The 26,537-nt window shown below is 48.7% G+C and overlaps 1 protein-coding gene across 1 annotated transcript in view; it reads right to left on the reverse strand.

Moving 5' to 3' along the window:
- The window catches only part of NRF1 (nuclear respiratory factor 1), a 122,252-nt gene that overhangs the window by 35,844 nt on the left and 59,871 nt on the right, over nt 1-26,537 (reverse strand). Inside the window, exons 7-8 of the mRNA XM_073579189.1 lie at nt 15,785-15,979; nt 6,733-6,834 (exon numbers count right to left, since the gene is read on the reverse strand). Coding sequence (XP_073435290.1) covers nt 6,733-6,834; nt 15,785-15,979 — 297 coding nt within the window. The remainder of the gene's footprint in view (nt 1-6,732; nt 6,835-15,784; nt 15,980-26,537) is intronic.

A 26,537-nucleotide genomic window follows, 5' to 3' on the forward strand; every position in this document is an offset into this window, starting at 1 on the left:
TAGAACATCCGCCTTCCTGTCCATCGGATCCCGGAGACTAGATGAGTCTTCAAATGCTATGGCGGTCTTCTTGGTGACCTTGGCCACCGGAACGTCAATTTTCAGAACCTCCTCCCATGACCGTGTTTCCTCCGGGTCAAACGGCAGTCGACCTTTGAAGTCCTGGGATAGCACCAGACGTCTTTCCGCGTCCTTCCACTCCTCGCAGATCATTGTCTTTATGTATTCGCTTACGGGAAACACTGTCTGGGTTCGAGACACAAGACCTCCAAACATTAGGTCCTGCCTGGATTGCGGTTTAGGAACTTCCTCCATCTGCACGGTGTTCCTCACCACCTGGACTAAATCGTCCGTGTCCTCAAGTCTGAACAGGTATTATCTGCCCTGATCCTGCTTGTCCGCCAGGATCTCCCCTTCCTCCTCTGGATCCGAGTCCTGGAAGTCGGACCTCTCCTCGGAGCTTGGCTCGGACATCTCCGCCTCCCACCTGGGACGCTTCCGGCTTGGCCCTGGGCTGGGGGAATCGCTGCTCGAGACTGCCTATGGAGGCCCGGACCTCCTCACGAATCAGGGATCTCATCTCGGCTAGGAGGGACGGCTGCTCTTAACTTATCACCCTTGACGTGCAGGGCCCGCAGAGGGTTTTAGCGTAGGTGTCTGGCAGCTTTACTCTGAATACCGGGCATTTGACCGTTTTAGACGCAGCCTTTGCCGGGTCCTTGACCACTGTCGGGGCGGGCGCTGGGGTTCCCTTATCCTGGTGATAGAGGGTAGGGTAATCAGGCTATTACATTGGCCGCAGAGGGTGGCATGGGGAGGGAGCTCAGCGCCAGGCGCAGTTACCCCTCCGATCGTCTGCTCTGCGTCCATCTTTCCTGCTCTTCCAGAGAGATGCCAGGCTCCTGGAGCGCGCGCAGACATTTCAAAGCCGGCGCGTGACATCACCGGAAGTGACGCGCGCTCTCTGCGATGGGCCGGGAATCTCCACTGGCCACTTCCTCCTACGCGCCCCGCCTCCTGATGCCGGCGCGCCCGCCCGACCAGCTGCCTGCGGGGGACCAGCCTTCGCCACCCGGCGGCCAAACATGGAGCCGAGAGCCTCCCGCCAGGAGGAGCGGCTCCTCCAGGAGTGACGTCCTGCTCCTGGGCTTTGAGGCAGAGGGACTCCCCACCGGGAAGTTTCGGCCCTGGGCGTCTTCGCAGGGGGAAGGCTTGGACCGGCCGCACGATCCCCCTGAGCCCGGTGAGTACGCTTGCTGCGCCTCTCTCGCGTGTCCCTCCATGCAGGGACAGGAAAACCACTGAGGGAGATGGGTGGGGCGGAACCTTTTAACCTCTCCTGTGCTTTTCCTGTCCCTGTAAGGAGGAGGAGGACGTCCTCCATGGTGCTGTCAGGGGGACGTCCTGGAAAAGTACATTTGAATTAAATCGATTTTATAATAAAAAATTGGAATAATGTAATATGTTATTATGTAAGAGCAGTAAAAAGCACGTGGCCCAATAGCCTAACTTAAATATGTAATAACAAAGGATAAAAAAAGCCTTGAATGCTACCGATAAAATAAACTGCAAATAAACGTGCCCCCAAACACAGTATGATCCCCCCAGTGAATTCCTCCACACAGACGGTATGATGACCCTACTGTACCCCCCTCAATCCCCCCCGACAAAGAATGTTGACTCCATAACTGTATGATTCTCCAACTGTAATCCCCACACAGCCCTCCATACAGTATAGTGACCCCACAAAGCCCTCCACACAATATAGTGGCCCCACATAGCCCTACATATACACTGCTCAAAAAAATAAAGGGAACACAACAGAATATAACTCCAAGTAAATCAAACTTCTGTGAAATCAAACTGGCCACTTAGGAAGCAACACTGATTGACAATCAATTTCACATGCTGTTGTGCAAACGGAATAGACAACAGATGGAAATTTTTGGCAATTATCAAGACACCCTCAATAAAGGAGTGGTTCTGCAGGTGGGGACCACAGACCACATCTCAGTACCAATGCTTTCTGGCTGATGTTTTGGTCACTTTTGAATGTTGGTTGTGCTTTCACAATCGTGATAGTATGAGACGGACTCTACAACCCACACAAGTGGCTCAGGTAGTGCAGCTCATCCAGGATGGCATATCAATGCAAGCTGTGGCAAGAAGGTTTGCTGTGTCTGTCAGTGTAGTGTCCAGAGGCTGGAGACGCTACCAGGAGATGGGGCGGCCTGCTAAGAAGTGATGAAACTGCTGCAGAGCCAGCCGAATTGCTCGTATCCCCAATAAGTTGATCGGGAGGCGTGCCTCCTGTGGCGACCACCGTCCCTGGGTCGTGTGGTGGCGAAACACCGCTCCCCAGCCGAGGAGACTAGCGTCGGTTGTTATCACTAACGAATGGTCTGGGGGAAGGGTTTCCCCTGGGTCAGAGAGGAACTGGTTATCCACCAACCGAGCGACTGCCTGACTTGAGAGGACAGTCAGCACCGCCGATCGAGCGTGAAAGGATTCTTGCCCAGGCTGACAAGAGAGCGTGCTGCAGGGGGCGAAAATGGAACTGAGCAAACGGTATTGCTTCCATCGCTGCCACCATTCTTCCTAGAATCCTCATCCCGAAATGAATGGTATGAGGGACTGGTTGGCGAAGAGTCCGAACTCCCTGCCGGAGCGCTAGGGCTTTTTCCTGAGGGAGAATTACCAACCCTCGGCAAGTGTCGAAGATCATTCCTAAGAAGGAAATCCTCTGAGCTGGCACAAGGGATGACTTCTTCGCATTGACCAACCACCCTAAGCGGGCAAGAGTATCTAGCATGATGTTGACATTTTCCTCGCATGCCCGTATTGAAGGGCCCTTGACCAATAGGTCGTCCAAGTAAGGCAAGACGACTATGCCTCGAGAATGCAGTATGGCCATGACAACTGCCATAACCTTTAACAACACTCTGGGAGCCGTGGCTAGCCCGAAGGGTAGCGCTACGAACTGAAAATGTCGACCATTGATGGCGAAGCGTAGGAACCTCTGATGAAGAGCAAAAATGGGAATATGCAGATATGCGTTCTGGATGTCGATCGAGGCCAAGTATTCTCCCTGGTCCATGGTCGATATGACTGAACGAAGGGACTCCATCCGGAAACACCTGATCCTGATGAATTTGTTCAGAAGCTTTAAGTCCAAAACAGGTCTGACAGACCCGTCCTTTTTGGGAGCCGCAAACAGGTTGGAATAGAAGCCCTGAGCTCTTTCGTGTTCTGGTACATTAACAATGACCCCGTTGTGCTGGAGCGATTCGATGGCTCCTAATAGAGCACAGCAAAAGAGCAAAAACGTTTACCCATCCAAGGCCTCCAGACAAATGCACTATCAGGATGCAGTGGACCCATATAATTAAGATGGCAACACAGGTGCAAGAATACCGATGAAACAACCGCTCACAGCCTACCAATACATGGAGGGAGCGGTTGCCTGGTATGTTGATGCACAATAAAAAACTTGTATGCGGCGCAGTTCACACTATGGCCATGCACAGCATCCAGGCCAGCCTAGTAGTGACACCCTTCTATTAGCTCAGGCGGGCTGGCCCAGTGCTATCAAAATGCAAGTCCGCTTTCTGTGCTATTTCAGTGTTAGGCTCCTAATAGAGCCCTTGCCTGGGCATCCACCCTGGGAAGACGAGAACGAAAAAAACGTCTTGGAGGGTACCTGACAAATTCTATTTTGTAAACTGAGGTCACCAACTCCTTTACCCATGCGTCGCGTGTGACACTGAACCAGACGTGGTGAAACCAGAGTAGGCGGCCGCCCACCCTGCTGGTGTCGTCTGGTAAACGCCTCGAGTCATTTGGCTGACGATCTTTGGGATCTGGATCCCCTCGATCTGGGCTGTTGAGCACGCATTCTCCCCAATGGGTTGGCTCTATATGAGACCTGCCGCTCCCTATCCTGGTTGGGGCGGCCTGAAGCGGCGGAGTTGGCGCTGTGGTCCACACGGGGTTGCGAAAGGCCCGAAAACGTGCCTGAAACGGGTGACAAAAAAACGGCTTGACCTTTTGTTGAGGGAGAAACCCGCTCTTTCCTCCTGTGGAGTCGGAGATGAGTTGATCCTCCGAAAAGACGGCCGAACTGATAAGGCAGAGAAGTCAAGGACTTTTTGGAAGTAGAATTGGCCCGCGATGTCCTTAACCATAGAGCTCTTCTGATAGAAATTGCATTAGCGGCAGCAAGTGCCGAGCAATTGCCCGCATCCAAAGATGCATTGATTACGTAGTCTCCGGCCATCGCCATCTGACTTGCGATCTCCGATATCTCTGCAGGTAGATCTTGCTCCTGCGCGACCTTGTTTAACGATTCTGACCATGAGATCATAGCCTTGGCTACCCAAGTTGCTGCGAACGAGGGAGCGAGTGCGGACCCTGACGCTTCATATACTGAGCAAGCCAAGCGCTGTATGAGACGATCCATGGGTTCATTAATAGAGGAAACACTAGGTACGAATAACAGGGTTTTAGTGGCTAGGCACGAAACCGGCGGATCCACCATTGGAGATTCCATCCAATTTTTACGGAGGTCCGGGGCAAATGGATACCTTGTTTCGAGTGCCTTTTGGCCCGAGAAACGCCTGTCTGGCCGTTCTCTGTGTCGCTGCACTATGTCCTCAAACTCGGGGTGAGAGGAAAAAATTGTGTGCGGCCGCTTTACTCGCTTAAATGCCATCTTATGCCCCGTTGCCGCTGCGGGATCTTCCTCAATCCCCAAGGTCTGATTGACGGCTTCTATGAGGCTGTCCACTGTTTTACGTGACCCTGGAGTGTCCAGGTTAAGGGGCTCGTCTGAGTCGACATCTGAGGTCTGCTCGCTATCAACCACTGGTGACGGGGAGCGAGAAGCAGAGCTTACGGGTGCCAGGGCACCGGATGGACTGGGCGACACCGCGTGGATTTGTTTCCCCTGGGTCTGCCTGGAATGAGAGCGGCCCCTGCAGGCCGGAGGCTCGTGTGAGGTGGAGGTTCCCTTTAAGGTCGGCGAGCCATTGTCCCTGCCCCTATCTGGGGCCTGAAGGAATTCGACTGCCCTCGTAAGCGACGCCATGAACTGTGACAGTGATAGGGCACACTCCGGGGGGGTTCGGCTCATTGGTCGCAGTCGCAGGGGAGGGCTCCTGAGCGCGTTCGGACTCGCAGGCTTCGCATAATCGCTTGCTCTGCGCCCGAGGAAACGCAGCCAGACGAGATGCATGCAGCGTAAAAAAATGTGTGCGTCCTTGTTCTTTCGGACATGCTGTATCTGTCCGCTGCTGGGGAGGGGGGGAAGGAGGTAGCACCTCGTTTTTCCTGTAGCGTGGCCTCTCGGGCAGCACTTACCCCAGTCCTGCGCCCCCACTCCTGGACGTCTCCACATCCAAAATCGCGCACCACCAGCTGTGGGGCGGTCTGCCAGCATATGAACCGCTCCAGGGGCGGTAATTCCGGCTCTGCGGCCTAGCCGCGCTCCGAAGCCGGGGACTAAATTTATTCGCCGCCGCCCAGTGCGGGGCGGGCCGCCGGAAGTGACGCGTGGCCCGGAGGCATAACTTCCGGCCGCAGCCTAGCTCCGGCTAAAGCCTCGGCCTCAATTTTATCCCCCACCAGACGGGGAGGGGGTGGCGCAGACTTCCATGGCGCCAAAAAATGGCGCCGTTTACTGGCGCGGGCTGCTGATGCCACGCCGCCTGACGATGCCGCCACGCTCAGCCCAGAATAGCCGGTGGCCTCCCAGCTAAGGGCTCCAGACCTGATCTTCGCTGGAGCCCTCCCAGGCCCTCTCCTCACCGACGATCTTCTTCAGCTTCCTGAGCTCAGGTATGTGAGGGGGCCTCGAAAAAAATAGGATGGTGCAGGCACCCTAGCTCCGTCTAACCCCTTCAGGGGGGTGAGGAGAGGGACCGACCGCCACCTTGCAGCACCGCAGTCTCAGCATTGGTGGAGCAGTGGGGGTCGCACGGACTAGTCTTGTGCCTCTGTACAGCCCATGGTTTCAATACCTAGGGGTGGTCAGGGCTAAGTCCGGCATTGTGTCCCACGACGCGGGAGAGGATACGTGGAGGCGACACTCGCACGTGCTCGCCCGTTGTTGGTTTGGGGAAATCGGACCCTTTTGATAGGATCCATTGCCCCGTCTAATCTTCATGGGAAAAAGAAAAAAGTCTGGAGAAAAAAAAACAGACGTGTGCCTCCATGGACACTAAGCAAAAAACTGAGTTCCGCCCGCAATGGGGGAGAGGGTGTATACGGCGGAGGAGGAGCTATCCTCTTTTTTTCACTTAGTGTCAGCCTCCTAGCGGCAGAAGCATACACCCACAGTATCTGTGTCCCCCAATGAGGCGAAGGAGAAATTGACTGCTTCCTAAGTGGACAGTTTGATTTCACAGTAGTTTGATGTACTTGGAGATATATTCTGCTGTTTAAGTGTTCCCTTTATTTTTTTGGGTAGTTTAGCATAGTGGCCCCATATAGCGCTCCATACAGTATAGTGGCCCCACATAGCACGTTATTGCCTACTGTATGGAGCGCAAAGATGTAAATTACCTTTACATTTCAGAGGAGTCACCAAGCTTTCTAAGATTACTAGGAAGAAGGTATGAAAAAGTCCAACATGCCTGAACCCCAAATATCACACTGGCTACTGGGAGACGGTTGAAGGCCCATACACATGCTTATCTCAAGTGTGTGGGCATTCTGTATAAATTATTACCTTACCTCGCCATCACTGACTGTGGAATAATTGACTTGTGCAACAGTTACAGTAGTTGGCAGGTCTGATGCATCTGCAAGTGTGGCAACAGTAGCCCCTGTCCCGACCTGTAATAAAGAAAATGGCTATTTGATGCCATTATTGACTGTACAAGCGTTCAGAATTTCGAGGGAGAGCAGATAACTGCTGTATAGAAATTAATAGCCTGAACAGAAGTGACTGGGATGTTAAGAGTTCACCCCTTTCCTGGAAAGTAACTACTGCACTTTTGGCCAGGTACTAGAGGAAAGACTCCATAAAAACAAACTACACACTATAAAAGTTAAAATCTCTTGTTTGCAGGAGAATGACAGCAGAAAAAGGAAAGATATTGCTATCTTAATTTTCATGCTGTAATTTAATTAAAGCAATTTAAAAACTTTAGAGAACACACCCCTTTAATGTGTGCACATACCCATATACCGTATTCTTAAACCACCTATGTTCTTGCAGCAGCACAATCAAAAGAGAAAATGGTTTTCCTAAAGATGACCCCCATTTTGCAATCAAATAAAATTAAACAAAACTATTACTTTTTCTATGGTTATTGAATTACATAAATAATTCAGGACTTTGCATTTGCTTAAAGATAATCTGCAATAGGATCAATCTTCCTAAGGCCTCTTTCACACTTCAGTTTTTTGTGTCAGTTAAGAGAGAGAGAGAGAGAGAGAGAATTTTTTTCGTCCGCCAGAAAGGATTTCAGGGTTAACTTTCTCCCTGACTTCCTTTCTCTGGGCACGCGCAATGGAAAATGCGGATCCAACAACAAAAAAAAACGTTGCATGGTCCGACCAGGCATGCCGGCGGAGGCAAAAAATGTGGTGGATCCTCACAAAAACGGATCCAACGGATGGCCATCCGTCAAGATCCGCCAGTAATGCAACTCAATGGGGAGAAAAATGGATCCTCAAAAAAAAAAAAAAAAAATGGCGGATCCGTTTTTTTCTAAACCTGGCGGATTTTGACTGATGGTCAAAAATGGAAGTGTGAAAGAGGCCTAAGCCATCCAATATGGGTATGCAAGTCATCTGTCTGTTAAACCTGCGATCTGGTGTTTTATTCCACATTTTTCGTAAATGAGCTGTTAACATCTATGAGACCAATACAGATCACGCTGAGTATCTGCCTCTAGAACTTATTTTAAAGGGGGAATAATCAATGTGCGACATGCAACAACTGACACTTTGCCTTCAGAAATCACACAAAGCTCTGCAGTGAGATCAGAACTAACAGTACAGCAGAAGTGAACTTTGTCTCATTACAAACATGTGCAGTAGGAGTTGCTCACTCCTAGTGCTGGCAGCTCTGTTGTGCCCGATTAGAGCAGAATTTAAAGGGAATCTGTCACCCTATTTTTTGCCTATGAGCTGCGGACACCGTCATCAGGGGCTTATCTACAGCATTCTGTAATGCTGTAGATAAGCCCCCGATGAAACCTGAAAGATAAGAAAAACAAGTTAGACTATACTCACCGGCTGGTGGAGTCGGGTGTGGTGGCTGTCGCGGTCCGGCGCCTCCTATCTTCATACGATGATGTCCTCCTCCTTTCTTCTTCCTCGGCTCCTGCGCAGGCGTACTTTCTCTGCCCTGTTGAGGACAGAGTAAACTACTGCAGTGCGCAGGTGCTGGGAGAGGTCAGAGAGGTCCAGCGCCTGCGCACTGCAATACTCTTCTCTGCCCTCAATAGGGCAGAGAAAGTATGCCTGCGCAGGAGCCAAGGGAGAAGCAAGGAGGAAGATGTCTTCGTATGAAGATGGGTGGTGCCGGACAGGACGGAGACACCCATCGGACAGGACCGAACGCCAGGGTGAGTATAATCTAACTCTTTTTTCTTATCTTTCAGGCTACATCGGGGGCTTATCTACCGCATTACAGAAAGCGGTAGATAAGCCCCTGATGGCAGTGCAGGCAGCGGATAGGCAAAAACCGGATTACTTACCGGTAATACTCTTTTGTAGAGTCCACGACAGCACCCACTGAGAGAGGGGATCCGCCCCAGGAACAGGAAACCTACAGAGAGATAAATGGGGCGGTCCCCCTCGCTCCCTCAGTTTGTATTACCGAGAACAACGGAGGAACCGCCATACATGTTTTAGTCATTTTGTTTGGGCGATTCATATATCTTACCCCTATAGCCTTTACATTCGCTAAGTTTAATCATATATTAAATTCTAATTACAATCTCCACCACCAAGGAGACCCATGTGTGAAAATTTTTTACGGGAGGGAAGTGAGTGGGTGCTGTCGTGGACTCTACAAAAGAGTATTACCGGTAAGTAATCCGGTTTTTCCTCTTCGCCACGACAGCACCCACTGAGAGATTTCCAGAGATAATCACTTGGGAGGGCACACCGTGTTAAGGACCGATCTACCAAAGGTCAAATCCTCTGTAGAGGACAAATCTAGTCTATAGTGACTATAGAAGGTAGATGGAGAAGACCAGGTTGCAGCCTTACATATTTGTTCAATTGGGACGTTTGCTCTCTCGGCCCAGGAGGATGATATAGCTCTAGTAGAGTGCGCCTTAATCCCCAGCGGAGGGTCTTCTCCTTTTGCCAAATATGCCATTGTGATCGCATCTCTAATCCACCTGGATAATGTGCCTGTTGTAACTCCAGACCCCTTTCTGTTGCCCTGGAAGGAGACAAAAAGAGACCTACTCTGCCTCCAGGGACTGGTCCTATCAAGGTAGGCTAGTACCGCTCTTCTCACATCTAAGGTGTGATATTTCACCTCATCCTGGTTTGACGGGTTCTCATAGAAGGAAGGTAGGCATATCTCCTGAGACCTATGAAATTTAGTTGCCCGTTTGGGAAGGTAGGACGGGTCTGTCTTCAAAATCAGTCTGTCTCGTGTTATTGACAGGAACGGAGGGTCTACTGATAGAGCATGAAGATCACTTACTCTTCTAGCTGATACTAAAGCTACTAGTGTAGCAGTTTTCAATGAGAGGCACTTCACTGATGCTGACTTTATGGGCTCAAACGGGGCCTGAGTAAAGGCATCCAAAACCAGAGTAAGGTTCCATGCCGGAAGCCGAGGAATATGCACCGGTTCTGATCGTTGACAAGCTGAAACAAAACGGTTTACCCATCTATTTGCTGCCACGTTATAGTTAAATAGGGCTCCTAGGGCCGATATATGGACCTTTAGAGTATTAACTGAGAGGCCCAATTCTCGGCCTCTTTGAAGAAACTCTAAGATGGGCGTAATGGGTACTTCACCGGCTAGCTCTGCTGGGTGAAAGGCCAGGAATTTCCTCCACACCTTAGCGTATATTCTTGTAGTAGACTCTTTCCTACTTTGTAGCAGGGTATTAATCAGGTTTTCCGAAAAGCCCTTCTGCTTCAATAGTTCCCTTTCAAATTCCAGGCCGCTAGGTGTAGGGCTTTGGCCTGTGGATGGTAGCAGGGTCCCTGCAAGAGAAGATCCTGGTGCAGCGGCAGGATCCACGGGTCGGCTATTGACATGGCTCTCAGCCATGAAAACCACGGCCTTTTGGGCCAAAACGGGGCTATCAAGATGACCCTCGCCCTCTCTTGTCTTATTTTCCTGACTAGTGTTGGAAGTAGAACCATTGGAGGGAAGGCATAGGCTAGCCGGAATGCCCAGGGTGCTTGGAGGGCATCTAGAATGTCTGGGTTGTCTGACCTGTAGAGCGAAGTGAACTTCTTTACGCGTCTGTTGGCTCTGGTGGCAAACAGGTCTATCTCTGGTCTGCCCCATTCTGTCGCTACTGTCTCGAAGACGTGCCTGCTGAGGACCCACTCGCCCCGATATAGGATCTGGCGACTGAGATAGTCTGCTTGAGAGTTGTCTACTCCTCTTATGTGGAGTGCCGACAAGGAGTGAAGATGTACCTCGGCTATCTCTAGGATCTCTTCCGCGATAGACATCAACGGTCCCGACCGCGTACCTCCCTGTCGGTTTATATAGGCCACTGCGGTGGTATTGTCTGTCTGGATTCTCACATGGGTTCCTCTTAACTGCGGGAGAAATTGAGATATCGCATAGTAAGTTGCTTTTAGCTCCTTTACATTAGAGGAGGTTTCTATCTCATGTTAACGCCACCGGCCTTGTATCATGTGCTCCTCCAGGTGGGCCCCCCAACCCAAGGGGCTAGCATCCGTGGTGAGCACCTTGGAGGGAGTTACCCACCATTCCACTCCCTTAGACAAATTGGTAGGATTTAACCACCACTTTAGGGATTTAACAACTTCTGGCGATAGGGACATCCTCCCTTCCAACCGCCCCTGCAGTCTCTGTTTCCTGCAGAATAGCCCACTGTAGTGTTCTAGAGTGGAACTGGGCCCATTGCACCGCTGGGATGCACGATATCAGGGACCCCAGCAAGGACATACCCTTTCTCAATGATATTACGGGTCTTCCTGTAGTATTCTGTATCTTATTGATTATGGCCACTGCTTTAGCGTCTGGTAGAAAGCACTTCTGACTTACAGAATCTACTTGCAGGCCTAGGAACCTCTGACAGGTAACTGGTTCTAGTCTGGACTTCTCCCAGTTGATTAGCCATCCTAGCGTTTGTAGGGATGAGATAATCTTAGCCATTCTTGTTTTGCACTGAGAAACAGAATTCCCTACTACGAGCAGGTCGTCCAAGTAAGGGACCACTAGTGTGTCATTCAGCCTTACATACGACATCACTTCCAGCATCAATTTGGGAAATACCCGAGGAGCCATGGATAGCCCGAATGGCATTGCCACAAACTGGAAATGCTGAATCCGACCCTTGAACCAGACCGCTACCCGCAGGAACTTCTGGTGCTCTCGGTATATGGGTAGATGGCAATAGGCATCCTTTAGGTCCAAGACTGCCATGTAACACCTGGGAAACAAAAGTTATTGCAGAATTTATTGACTCCATCTTAAATGGCCTCAGCCTTAAGAAGGTATTAAGCTTCTTTAAATTTATTATGGTCCTAAAAGAGCCATCTGGTTTTGGGACTAAAAATAGAGGAGAATAAAAGCCCATTCCTTCTTCGTCCCCTGGGACCTCTATCAGGACCTGTTTAGTTAGTAATACTGCAATCTCCATCTCCAGTGCTTCCTGCTGTATCTGGGACTTCATGGAAGTCAATAGGAAGAAGTTCGGTGGATGCCAAACAAATTCTAGTTTTAGGCCCGATGAGACGATATCAATGGCCCATGGGTTTGATGTTACCTTCCCCCATTGGTGGCTGAATTCCAGTAGTCTGCCACATACCGGTGTACTGGTATTAGCGGAACCTGTCTCCTCTGAAGGGACGCTTCCCGAATAGATTGCCCCTCTGTTTGGGGTCCTTATTTCCCCAGCGATCCTGGGGTTTAAAGTCTTTCTTTTTGCCAAACGGCGGCTTTCTGTAGGACCTCCTATTAAAGGGAATATACGGGTTAGGAAAACCTTTTTTTCTCTCTCCCGCTTTTGTTAAAATCTCGTCCAGTTCCGTGCCAAATAGGTACTTACCCTGGCAGGGTATAGCACACAGTTTAGTTTTTGTCTGCGTGTCCCCTTTCCACCCCTTTAACCATAAGGCCCGCCGGCCTGCATTGGTTAGCCCTGCTGCTCTAGCCGATAAACGGAGAGAGTCCGCTGAGGAATCGGAGAGGAAGGCCGCTGCTCCTTTAATGAGGGGCAGAGAGGACAGGAGTTTATTCCTGGCCACTCCTGTTTTTAATATTGTCCTCTAGGTCATTCATCCATACCAACATTGATCTTGCTGTGCACGTGGCTGCTATTGTGGGCTTAAAAGCTGCCGTACATGCTTCCCAGGATCGTTTAAGGAGTGTATCGGTCTTACGATCTAATGAGTCAGCCAAAGTTCCTGAATCCTCTACCGGCAGGGAGGATCTACGAGAGGTAGAGGCCACCGCCGCATCCACTTTGGGGGCTCTCGACCATGCTGTCAATTCCTCATCGTCAAACGGATATTTACGCTTTGACGTTAAGGGGAGGAAGGTTCTCTGCCCCTGTTTTTCCCACTCCCTTTTCACCAGCTCTTTTATAGCTGGGACCACTGGGAATGCTCCGACCTTTCTACGGGAAATGCCTGCAAACATTATGTCTTGTGGAGTCTTGGGGTCCTTACTCTCTGGTAGCCCCATGGTATTTCGGACAGACTTAACTAAGTTACTGACGCTGTCCGTAGGGAAACACGCCTGCTCCTCGTCCTCTGAGGAAGGGTATTCCTGGAATCTATCAGAGTCTAGTTCCCCGGATTCTGACGGCGACCTTGACGCCGGCGAAGCTCCTCCTCTCGGTGAACTTATCTGTCTCACGGAGGAGTGACCCCCCAGACTACTGGAGCTGCCCAAGGCCCGTAGCTCTTCCCTAATTATCGCTCGGATATCCTCTTTCTTCCGTGAGGATTCCTCCTGTAAGGCCTCCTCAATACACGCTTGGCATAATCTTTTAGGGTGGCAGTCTGGGAGGGGCTGAGAACATAAGGCACACTCTCTATTTTTCGCCTTCTCTGTTCTTTTGGCCTAAAAAGGGGGTTATGGACCAGAAAAAAGAAGGCCATCAGCTATTTATTCTGACTAAAAACACTCACCCGTGAGTCTCGTCAGCAAACTACCGGCTGCGGGGTCCGCGCCTCAGGCTGAGGCGAGGCGTGGGATGATTTCTTCTCCTTCCGTTTTTTCTCCAGGGGCTCAACTTGCCTGGAAGGTCCGCTAGATTCCTTCCTGGAGCTGCCACTTCTTCTGGTGCTGCTGCTTCTCCTTGTAGCACCGCTTTGTCTGCTGCCATGTGGGGATTCCACTGGCTGACTTAGCGGGAGCGAAGCTGGGTCATCTATGGATGACATGACTGCGCACTGGCGCTGCCTCCGTGGCTTCTTTTTATAGCCTTTCCACTTTTTTTTTTTTCATCCTCCATTTTTTTTTTTTTAGCCCCTTCTGCGCATGCGCGGGCGTTCTCCCGCGAGCGCCGCCTCCTGCACTGATCCCGGAAGTCCTCCATACCCTTACTTCCGGGTTGCCTGCCTGGGAGCGCCGCTGGAAGCGCTGATGCAGCGGCCCCGACAGTGACACCACGCACTCGGCCCACACGTTAACCCCTGCAGGTATGACCTCCGGTAGCGCTGCCTGGCACAAACGCTCAGGCTCTTCTGCTTCTCTCGGGGGAAGGGGGGGCGCGCGGCCACCATCCCTGATATGCCTAATGGCATTGTGTAATGCGCTCGTCCCCTTCCTGGGGGGGGGGGGGGTATACGCTCCTGTCCCCTCAGTGAGCCTTGGCACCTTCTTACCTCCGGCCTCACCTGCATTACCAGCTCTGGGGGGGGAAACCATCACCTCTCCGCCCGACGCTGCCTCCAGTCCTGGGGCCCCTGCTGCTCAAATTATGCACGCAGGCGGCTACCAGACCAGGTATCCTCTTCTGCGGGTTCCTTCCTAGGAACAGGAAACCAAACTGAGGGAGCGAGGGGGACCGCCCCATTTATCTCTCTGTAGGTTTCCTGTTCCTGGGGCGGATCCCCTCTCTCAGTGGGTGCTGTCGTGGCGAAGAGGAAAAAATGGGGTGACAGATCCCCTTTAATCTTGTCTCAATGCAAACACATTTGCAGTGATGTCAGCTCTGCTATACTGCCCCTCACCCCATGCTGGCTTTCTGTGAGCTGGAAGAGAACACCTGCAGTACAAATGTGTTAGTACAGCAGAAGAGAATTTGGTAAGCTCTTCTGTACAGTGTTAGTTCTGATCTTACTGTAGTGCTGCGTGCCAGCATGAGTATCGGAACGTAGCTATCAAAGTATAATTTTATTAAACTCTCTATGACCTACATACCCATATACACTGCTTAGGAGAGTTTATCCTAATGACAGTTTCCCTTTAACATAAGCCAACAATAGAAACAAAAAGACAAAAAAAATAACCAAATACAGTCGCAAGCAAAACGTTTAAGGGAATCTGTCACCATGAAATGGCAGTCCAATATACAGGCACCATGTTATAGAGCAGAAGAGCTGACTGATATATTTCGCTTGTGAGAAAAGATTCAGTTTAATCAGTTTAACTTAGAATTTAATCACTTAAACCTCTGCTGTTACTGAGGTTTTCGGTTAAGTGGACGGTCCAATCTGTGACTATCAGCTTGCTATGTATGTAAACGTGCATAAAAAAAAAAACACATCAATCACAGACTGGACTGCCCACTTGACCAAAAATCCCAGAAACAGCAGAGGTTTAAATGAATAAAACACAGGTTATACTGAACTTCTCACAAAACGATGGCTTTGATTCATCATTTGTGTTTAAGACACTTTTTTTGTGCTGTAGTAGTTGCTGACATTTATTGCACTTAATTTATCAAAACGGCACACGCACTTCATGAATTTGGCAGAGGCAAAACACTGTCTTTTTTCCTGCTTTTGGGACATTTTGAGCAAAAAGATGCAAAAGATACAATTTTTGAATAAGGTAAAGAAAATTTCTCCAGGAGAGGATTGCACTAGTGTGGCGCCAAATTTTGCGACTTTTTTTTTTTTTTTAAAAGTCGTAATTGAATAATCAGACAAAAAAAAAAACATCTGGAAATCAAAAACATCTACAGTCACAAAGCAGAAAAAGTAAAAACAGATTAGAACATATGAAACAGACTTAAAAGAAAAGCACAAATAGAAAAATGAATTAGGTGCAAAAGACAATACTAGACAAGAAAAAAAAAAAAAAAACCACGTGCAAGTGATGAATCCGGCCCTGTATAACAATTTGTTCAGCTCCACCTGCTCAATACCTGCAGATTGGACATTACTGTTATGGCAGGTTCCCTTTACATGGTAACAGCTGTGTTAGCAGAAAAAGGTGGAGTTGTATAAAGGCCAATAGGGTTGATAAAATTGTAGCAAAACTCAACGCCTTACGCAACATACATATACACAAGATAGTTGATGCATATATTCACTTGTGCCTATTAGATGACCCATTTGCTTTTTATCTCACTTAATTCAGTCAACATTTTGTCTATGACTTGTCAGTCAAACTGTGAACAAACTAAAACCTTAATAGGCAAACCTGAATTAGGGACACTGTGCCATCTGGGTTGCTGATCGTCTGTACCACAGTCTGTGAGGGCACAAAGTGAGCAATGCCATGTGCAGTTGCCACCTGTTGCGTTTGCTGATCCTCAAATGCATACAACAGATCTTCCCTACCATGCTGCTTATAACAGTTCTTCACTATTGTTCGTAATGCTTGAGTCCAGGAAACCTACAATATAAAGGGATAGATGAGCTGTAGGAGATTTCCACATAATATGTATTACTTCCACGGCAAAGGAACGTGTACATGGTAGTACTAGGACTAAACCTGTTCTGTGTGGTGCACAGCCACAGTGCAGAGGCAACAGGACCCTAAAGAGGTCTCTGTAGTTCTGCGCAATGCCAGAACTTTTTTTTAACGTATTCTGTAAGCCAATAGATGAAAAATAGATTATGGATTATGCTCCAACAAATATCAGACGCCAGTGAAGCTATGTGCATACGTTACGGAATTCCCTCGGAAGTTTCCGCGGGAATTCCGGAATTCCATTCCGCGGGAAAACCGCATTTTAAAATTCCCACGATGTTCCCGCAGAAAAACTAGCGATTTGCAAGAGTCATTAGCTTGCAGAACACTAGCGTTTTCCAAGCGATCTGTAGCATTGCTTGGAGAACTGATTGACAGGTTGGTCACACTCGTCAAACAGTGTTTGACGAGTGTGACCAACTTTTTATTCTTGAGGCTGCCTATGCAGCATCAGTAGTAAAAAGATCTGTTAAAAATAATAAAAAAATAAAAAATATAGTGTTTTTCTCACCTTCCGACGTCCCGCGCAGCGTTCCCAATCATCGCAATGCTGCCGGCAGGTCCCATTCCCAGTGATGCATTGTGGCAATGACCTTTGATGATGTCGCGGTCTCGCGAGGTCATCAAAGGTCATTGCCGCAATGCATCACTGGGAACGGGACCTGCCGGCAGCATCGCTGAAGCCTGGTGACGCTGCGCGGGACATCGGAAGGTGAGAATAATTGTTATTTTAATTCTATTTTTTTTTTTTTTACAGGGATATGGTACCCATAGCCTGGAGGAGAATATCTTCTTCTCCACCCCCTGAGAACCATCTGCAAATGTTCTGCTTACTTTTCGCATGGTGGTCACAGCCACACGCGGAAAGTAAGCAGAACAATGCATTCCTATGTGGGCGGAATCGCCGCGATTCCGCAAAATTAATGAGCATGCTGCATATTTTTCCGCGGTGCGATTCCGCCGCAGGAAAATCCGCAGCATTAGCACAACATTGCGGAATCCCATAGGATTGCATGGGATGCTGTTTTTTGCGTTTTCGCGGCAAAAAAACACGTTAAAAACCACTGCGAAAACGCGAAAAAAACGCAATGTGTGAACGCAGCCTGAATGTTATGGATAGGTGTAAAACTTATACGAGTACTGCAAATGCACAGTCCTTCTTACCTCGGAGTGATGAGGACTGGTTTTGAAGGTGCAAAAAAGTTACGAGTTCCATATGTGTCCGGTCCCACACACAAAAATAGAAGGCTGCAATTGGCTCATAAACAGGCATCTACAGAAATGGGTATGTGCCCAGGGTGTCTCAGTAAGCAGTGTCACTTTGGATTAGAGAACGTATAATTTCTATATTTTATTACAGCCAATGGAATACACAGAATATAGACTACGGTAAATGACAGCAGCTTTCTGCTCATGCCACCTGCCTTCCCTAAACACTTAGGTACCTTCCCACATTCAGGAATTGCTGCGGGTATTTATGCAGCGCCAAACCTGCTGCAGCCAGATGTTACAGCATAGAAATCCCATGTCCACAGACACCTGCTTATCACCCGCGGAGACTGCCATGCGACGTGGCTTTCAAGACCGCAGCATGTCAACTTTTCTTGCGGACACGCAAGTCTCCGCAAAAAAAATAACATCAATAGATTGTATTGAATGCGGTGAATCAGGCACGGTTCAGTGAACATATGCAGACTTACCTGAGTTCAATAGAAAGCAGCAACTTGGATGCAGCGAGAATACACTGCGTCCAAAGTGCTGCTACATCCGGAACGTGGGCAACTAGCCTTAAAGGGAATCTGACAGCAGGTGTTTGCTATCTAAGCTGAAGACCGCATGCTGTAAGAGTTAAAACACAATGAAGTCTCTCTTATCAAGCTTTGTGGTTGTGTTTGCTCCTAATGACAGTTTAAAGCCCCCGTTACACACTGCGATATCGCTAGCAATATCGCTGTAAAGTCACCGATTTAGTGACGTTACAGCGATATTGCTAGCGATATTGCTGCATGTGATACTTACCTCCGACCGGCTCCCCCGCTGGCTATCGCTGATCGTGCGAGAAGCTGCTGGACCATTCCTCGTCGTCCACTTCCTGCGGCGCTTCCTGCTGTGATGACGAGCGACGCGTGGAGCCGGGCGGGAGGACGCAGGATCGCCGCGTCTGACAGGTAAGTAGCGATCCCCGTCCCCAGCGATGTCGCTGGTGAGATCTGCCTGAGCGGCAGCTCACTAGCGACCACCCAGCGATGCACCAGCGATCCTGACCACGTCATATCGCTGGTCGGGATCGCTGGTGAGTCGCTAGGTGTAACGGTACCCTAAGCCCCAGGAGCTTATCATTGCTGGCCCTCCTGGTCAGGAGGGGCCTGTGATAAGCACCTCACTGTCTATAGACTTTGTACACACAGAGCCTGGTGTGGGCAGGGTCAGCTTTTTCATTGCTAAATCTAAAAACTCTGTGTGAGAACTGCTGCACCCAGTAAAGTAAGTGATGCATCATTGGATTCTAGAATCATAGAATCGTAGAGTTGGAAGGGACCTCCTGGGCCATCTGGTCCAACCCCCAGCTCAAAGCAGGATTCGCTAAATCATCCCAGACAGATGTCTGTCCAGCCTCTGTTTGAAGACTTTTATTGAAGGAGAACTCACCACTTCTCGTGGTAGCCTGTTCCACTCATTGATCACTCTAACTGTCAAAAAGTTTTTTCTGAATATCTAATCTGTGTCTCCTCCCATTCAGTTTCACAGATTCTCTGTGTCTATATCAGGCTGCTCTCAGATGAGGTAGCAAAAGTCTGCTGATGGATTCCTTGGTTCAAATTACAATATTGGTTTGTAATGCATCTGTATTGCTTCTAATGCATCTGAAATTCTTATCAATAAATACCAAGTTAAATAATACACCTTTACTGGGGGAAAGGGTGTTTTGAGTAAGAGAGAGCGAAAAGGATCTTTGCAATATTTCCAGGTTTTATTAATAACTAGATGGAGGCCCGATGCGATCGCATCGGGAGGGCGGTAATGTCACGATGAGGGCAAGCTTTGCAGCGTTGAGATTCTCCCCCTCTTATGCTCACCCACCTATCCACTCTCTCCTTCCCCATATGCTGACTTCTCCCGTCTGTGCTCTCTTCTTTGACCTGTCTACCCCATGTGCTATCTCCCTTGCCTGCTGTCTCTCTCCTTCCTGTGCTGTGTTCTCCCCTCATGTGCTGTCCCGTCTGAGCGATCTCCCCCGTGCTCTCTCTCCCCCCCCCCCCCCCCATCTGCTGGCTTCTTCTCTCATTGTCTGTGTCTGACCGAGTACAGAACATACCACAACTCATAGGCAGGGGAGGAAGCAAAAGACAATACTGACATGACAGCAGGAGATCGCAGAGGATACATTTTGTGAGGTAAAATATTGTTTAAAAACAGTCAGTGAAATATTTTACCTCACAAAATGAATCCTCTGTGCTCCCCTGCTGTAATGTCAGTATTGTCTTTTGCTTCCTCCCCTGCCCAGGAGATGTGGTATGCTCCGTACAGAGTCAGACACAGACAAATTTTACAATGCACTTTCGTTCGTGAAAAAACCCCTTTAGTGTGACCGGCTTCCTCTGCATGTAGACACGTCGCGCATCTGCCGCCGGGATCAGCCGAATGATTCACTGCGTCTGCACGGAATTCGCACAGGCACAGTAAATCAGACCGCCATACGGCGTGTGTGTGGTGCGACGGTGTTCCGCTGGTGGTACCGCGCAAGAGGCTGGTACCACCAGCAGTTTCCATATTGAGACACCCATCACTTGGGTGTTCCATTATGACGGTCGGTGAACTTCTGCCGCTTGGAATTCTGGGATCCGGCACATCTGGAAGGAGCAGGATGTGAAGACATTACAAGGTAATTATATACATACTAGCTGAAGAGCCCGGTGCTGCCCGGGCATAGTAACTAACTACAGTTAGTTATGACAAATTACAATGAATATATATCTATCTATCTATATATAAAGCTGCTCCGCATAGCATTCACTATAATATCCCACATCATCCCGTCAGCCCGAGCTACTGGACTACTACCCCTAATATCACACATCATCCCGTCAGCCAGAGCCACCGGACTACTGCTCCTACACTGTGTTCCAAATTATTATGCAAAAAATATTTCCTCATATTTTCTCTAAATTACCTATATGAATTGCAGTCATTGTTATTTTCCAGTCATCTAATATTCTAGCATAATTGCAATGTTTTTGAACAAACTGCCTATGAAAACAGTATATTTTTAAAAATAAGAAACACTCAAAATGCATGTTCCAAATTATTATGCACAGCAGAGTTTTCAACCTTTTTATTTTTATTTTGAACAAAAAAAATGGTCAATTGTGAAATTATAAGCATTATCAGCTTATTACAAAATGAAATCAAACAGTTTTCAAGTCAAAATTTTATTCTAGGTGATGTTACATTTGCACATAGGACCCCTTGTTGGAATTTGTCAGTTTTTGGATGGTTTGTGCTTCAATTGTTTTGCATGTGGACAGAATACCCTCACAGAGCTGTTGCTTAGATGTGAACTGCCTCCCGCCATCATAGACACTCCTTTTGATGATGCTCCAGAGGTTCTCAATGGGGTTGAGGTCAGGGGAAGATGGTGGCCACACCTTAAGTTTGTCCTCTTTTATGCCCATAGCAGCCAGAGATGCAGATGTGTTATTTGCAGCATGAGACGGTGCATTATCATGCATGAAAATGATCTTGCTGCAGAAAGCACGGTTCTTCCTCACGAACCATGGCAGGAAGTGCTGTTTTAGAAACTCCACATAGATTATGGAGTTCATCTTTACCCCTTCAGGGATCCTAAAGGGGCCGACAATCTCTCGCCCCATGATTTCAGCCCAAAACATTACTCCACCTCCTCCTTGTTGGCGCCTTAGCCATGTTTTCATGGGGTGTCCATCAACCAGCCATCCTCCACTTCATCCATCTGGACCATCGAGCGTTGCACGGCACTCATCGGTAAACAAAACAGTTTGGAAGTCAGTCTTCATGTATCGTTTGGCCCACTGGAGCCGTTTCTGCTTGTGTGCAGTGGATAGAGTTGGTCGACAGGATGGCTTACGCACAGCTGCAAACCTCTGAAGGACCCTGCATCTTGTTGTTCAGGGGACGTTGGAGGCACCAGCAGCTTCAAAAACTTGTCTGCTGGGGGCGTGGCTATGGAGCGCTGCGAAGAGGACGTGCTTCTAATAGCTCCTGCCATCTTGAAAAATACCCGGTCAGCAGACCCTTACCGCTGCTGATATCTGTCTGTCCACTGGCCCCTCGAGACTTGGGGACACTCCTGGACCCCCTGGGAGTGCGGGGCTGGATTTTTTAAGAGCCCGCGGCTGTGAGGATCCGGACGGCCGGTGGGGCCTGCATGGGGCGGCAGACATATTGGAGGCGCGCGCTCAGCCTGTAAGAGACGCGGCGCCGAGCTCCCCTGCTGCAGCGCTGGAGGAGCAGCAGGAAGGTGAGAGTACATTCTGACTGTTCGAGGGGAGCAGGCGGTGTGTGCCCTGGAAAATTGGGCCCTGCGCTCCCCCCTCTGCTATATAGCCTGCCCTGCCAGCATCATCATTGCAGGGACCTGGATCCCTTTCTGGCCGGTGTCCCTGTGGGGTCCTGGTGTTCTCCCCCTGGGCTATAGTGGCCCTTATCTGCCGCCTGGATCTGGACACTGCCTCCCTGAGTAACGCTGCGGGTCTGTACTGCTTCTGAGACCTGCAGCCACCATTTGACCAATATACCCGTCTGTAGCCCTGACTCGGTGGGCTCTGAGTGCACTGTTTCTGCTACCCAGTTGTGCCCCATCGTGCTGAAATGAGTCATTCTAAGGTGTCTGGAACAGCGGCCGAAAGGCTGAAGGAATACGCCAGATTGGACCACGCTGAGGGCTCAAGACCCAATAAAAATAATCCCTCACAAGCTCAGCGTAAGAACCGGCCACCTGAGGGTGGGGAGGAGAATGAGCAGGAGGAATTAACCCTTAAGCAGGCGTCTGAGCAGCTCATGCAGGCTATCTCCTTAACCAGGACGTCTCTGTCTGGGAAGATAAGAGGACGTATACACGGAGGTGGGACGCCTCAGACAAGACGTGCAGGCAATGAAGGGTCGCATTACGGAGGTGGAGACGCGGGTATCCCAGGTAGAAGACACCATCACACCCATGGAAGCTAAACTAACGAAAGTGGCAGGCTCCATGAATGCGTGGAAGCAAAAAGCAGATGACCTGGAGAATAGAATGCGTTGGAGCAACATCCGAATTATTGGCCTGCCGAAGCGATCAGAGGGACAACATCCAGAGCAGTTCCTAGCAGACTGGCTTAAAACTACTTTGGGCGATGAGTTCTCCTGAATCTTTGTGGTGGAGAGGGCTGACAGGGTCCCCACTAGGCCTCTTCCTCCGGGAGCCCCACCTAGACCATTTCTAGCACGCATCCTCAACTGCAGGGATAGAGACGTGGCTCTACGACTGGCGCGGCAAAAGAGTCCTATCAAGTTCAGTAATGCCACGATCTCAATTTTCCTGGATTTCTCTGCGGAACTCCAGAAACAACGGGCGCAGTTTACGGAGGTCAAAAGACATCTACGGGAGAGGAATACTGTATACTCGATGATTTACCCGGCCCAGCTCCGGGTGGTCCACGGAGGCTCTACTTTGTTTTTTACAGACCCGACGGAGTGGCTACGATCCCATGGAGGGTCTGCTGAAAAAAAATCCTAATGTATCTCTTGTTGGTATTTTCTCTTAATCGGCTGATTGGAGCTGTACTCGAGGACGTCCAGGTCACCAACAATACCGGACACTGAGATCAGTGATGGTATCCTCATGTTTGTTTTGTGATGGGAGTACAGGACTCTGCTCCTATGTTGTTTGTTGTTTTTTCACTTTTTCTTTCCGTAGTGGTTTTTGGTATTTTTTTAGGCTATAATCGCAGTTGGCAACAATTTCAATCTCTAGGTGATGTCTCTAAACTTTGCCCGGGTAATCCTATGTACCATGTCCAGCGGAGTGAAATATGGGGTCGGAGTTAATATGTATGACATGGAATGCAAGAGGAATAAAAACTCCTCGGAAAAAGATCAAGGTCTTTTCACAGGTCAGACATTATCGCCCTCACGTTGTGGCCTTGGTGGAGACGCACCTGACTAGGGATACGGCGCGGTGCATGCAGAAACCCTGGGTACAATGGTCTGCCCATACATTTCATACCAGCTACTCGAGGGGGGTCTCGCTGTTGGTGCATAAAGACGTCAGATGGGAAGCGAGGGAGACTCGGAGGGATCCTGAGGATCGTTTTATTTTTGTCCACGCATTGATAAACACCAGGAAGTATGTGGTCTTATGTATTTATAACCCCCCTCCGGCTCGAATATCCCTCCTGCAGAAGGCAATGAGTTTTGCCCTTAACTACACAGACGCAGATGTTATTTGTATCGGCGACTTTAATATGGTCATGAACAATCGCCTGGATAAATTGAGGCTGGATGATGAAGCGACTGGGGGGTCCTCTCCAACGATAACAACCCCGTCGTCATTTATGGGGAGTGGTGGGTGGTTGGATTTGTGGAGGGTGCGTCACCCTGAGTTAAGAGAATACACTTGTCACTCATCCACTAAGCGCTCTCTATCGCGCATAGATTATATATTTGGTTCTGGCGGTCTGGCAATGTGGGTGGCTGATATAGAGCAGGGTTTCCCAACTCCAGTCCTTAAGGCACACCAACAGATCATGTTTTCAGGATTTCCTTAGTATTGCTCAGGTGATAATTGCTTCACCTGTGCAATACAAAGGAAATCCTGAAAACATGATCTGTTGGTGTGCCTTGAGGACTGGAGTTGGGAAACCCAGATATAGAGCATGGAATTAGGGGAATCTCAGACCATAGTCCGGTCATCCTTAAAATCAAATATGGGCAAGTAAGCAGTGGAATAGCTTGGAAGTTAAATGCTTTCTGATTAAAACTGATAGGGTCTCCCGACAGAACGATTGATCAGTTGAATTGCTTCATCGCGTCCCACCCGGAACCCCAAGATATTAATCTATTCTGGGACACCCTTAAGGCATACCTGAGGGGCTGTTTGTCCTCCATGATCTCTTATATTAAGCGGGTAACCGCAGGGAAGGATGACGAGGTGGCGCAACGACTTAAGGACGCAGAGGCAACATATATATCCGACCAAACTAGCGGGAACAGGATTGAGTGGCTGGCGTCCCAAAGGTTATACACTCAACATGTGGATACTAAATCTAAACGCAAACTATTCTTCACCCGTCAATCCTATTTCGAATTGGGGAACCAGACTGGCAAATTCCTGGCCTATCTGGTGCGCCAGCACAGCACCTCAAATACGATATTGCAGATGCGTGGGGAGGATGGTATACTGGTGTCTTCGACAGAGGATATTCTTGGCTGTTTTCAGGATTACTACAGGTCGCTATATCAATCTAAAAGTGACTGACGCTTTGGAGTGTTTAGACTATCTGTCAGATATATCATTCCCCACATTAGATTTGGAACAACGAGCCCTTATGGACGCTGAGTTCACCGCAGAGGAGATAGATAAGGCTATAACATACATGGCCTCTGGGAAGGCACCTGGGCCTGATGGGTTCCCAATTGAATTATATAGGAAGTACTGGGATATATTGACGCCACTCTTGGTGAAGGTATTTCGGGGAATATGGGAAGGGAATTCTATGCCTGAATCCTTTTACGGGGCTAATATCATAGTGCTTTGGAAGGAGGGGAAGGACCCTTTAGAATGTGGATCCTACCGTCCCATTTCACTAGTGAATGTGGACTCTAAAATTTTTACCAAGATTCTAGCTACCAGGTTGAATTCCATTATAATGAATCTCATACATCCTGATCAAATGGGCTTTATGCCTGGTAAAAGTACTTCCATTAACATCAGAAGAGTCCAGTCAATAGTCCAGTATAGCTCCCTGGTGCCAGATAATAAATGGGCATTGGCATCGTTAGATGCTGCCAAGGCTTTTGACTCCCTTGAATGGCCTTTCCTCGCCACATGTTTGAAAAGATATGGTTTTGGTACTAAATTTATAACATGGATCAAAAAATTATATATGAAACCTAAGGCCCGTATTACAATAAATAATTCTATATTTGAGTCTTTCGCACTGCATAGAGGAACCCATTAGGGTTGCCCTCTTTCCCCGGCTCTCTTCGCCCTTGCGATAGAGGCACTAGCAATACGTATAAGGTCCTTCCCTAATATCCGAGGTATAGATATAGCAGGTCGGGTGGATACCATAGGCCTATATGCTGATGACATGGTGATATTCTTGAGTGACGTGGAAGAAACTTTGCCGCAGGTGATATCCCTTATAGATAGATTTAGTGAATATTCAGGTTTACACATAAATTGGGAGAAGTCTGCCTTGTTACTCCTTTCCCATACCCCAATGCCCCAGTTGGATGCTCTCTCCTCCCTGCCTATTGTGTCTAGTTTTAAATATTTGGGCATGCATATTTCTAAGAATAGTGCGCTTGATCTACAACTTAATGTCCACCTGTTGTTAGAACTAGTTAAAGCTAAGTTTGCGTCTTGGAGTAGGCTCCCATTATCTGTGGCTGGACGCATTAATCTGATTAAAATGATATTACTCCCTAAATTTAGCTATTCGCTTCAGCACAGTGCGGTAGCGGTGCACAAGTCCTTTTTTGTTAATCTTAATTCTCTAGTCACGTCCTTTATTTGGGGGAAAACTAGGTCCAAAATTAAATTGTCCACTTTACAAAGACCAAAGAAGGGAGGCGGGGCGGCGTTACCAGATTTTTTCCTATACTACTGGGAAGGCTAAAGCTTTAAATAACTGGATGCCGGGTAATTGCCTTCCTAAATCTGAAAGCCACCTGCTTCACGCTGCACAAGCGGATTGCCCATTAGGTTTCCTTGAGATGGAAAGAACTAATGCCCCACGTCTATTACCCCTGCTCCGGCTGGCTCGATTGATAAGGAGACAAATCAAGAATGTAATAGGGTTTAAAGATGTTATAGCTGAAATGCCCCTGTGGAGTAATAACTATTTTCCGGAGCTACTGAATCACCCATCCGCCGTTTTTTGGACCCAGTGTGGCGTTTCTTCAGTGGGAGACTTGTATGACCAAGGGACCTTAAAGTCTTTTGAACAATTGCAGACCACACATGATATTCCGAGATCTCAATTTTTTCGCTATCTGCAGCTGAGATCGGCTCTTCAGTCACATAAGAGGGATGGGGGTGTGGACCGTAATATTTCATCGTTACCTCTAATAGGAATCCTTAATTCACAGGGTCCCCAGGGTCTCATATCCTCCTTGTACACATATATACTGTCAGTAGGGGCAGAATCAGTCATAGGCTCTATTAAGACGAAGTGGGATCGACTCATTCCTGAAGTGCAAGGAGAGGAGTTGGAGGAGATTCTGGAGTCTCCGATTGGAG

Source organism: Dendrobates tinctorius, unplaced genomic scaffold, assembly GCF_039654945.1.
Source record: "Dendrobates tinctorius isolate UK_male_01 unplaced genomic scaffold, ASM3965494v1 ptg000062l, whole genome shotgun sequence".
Lineage (NCBI taxonomy): Eukaryota > Metazoa > Chordata > Amphibia > Anura > Dendrobatidae > Dendrobates > Dendrobates tinctorius.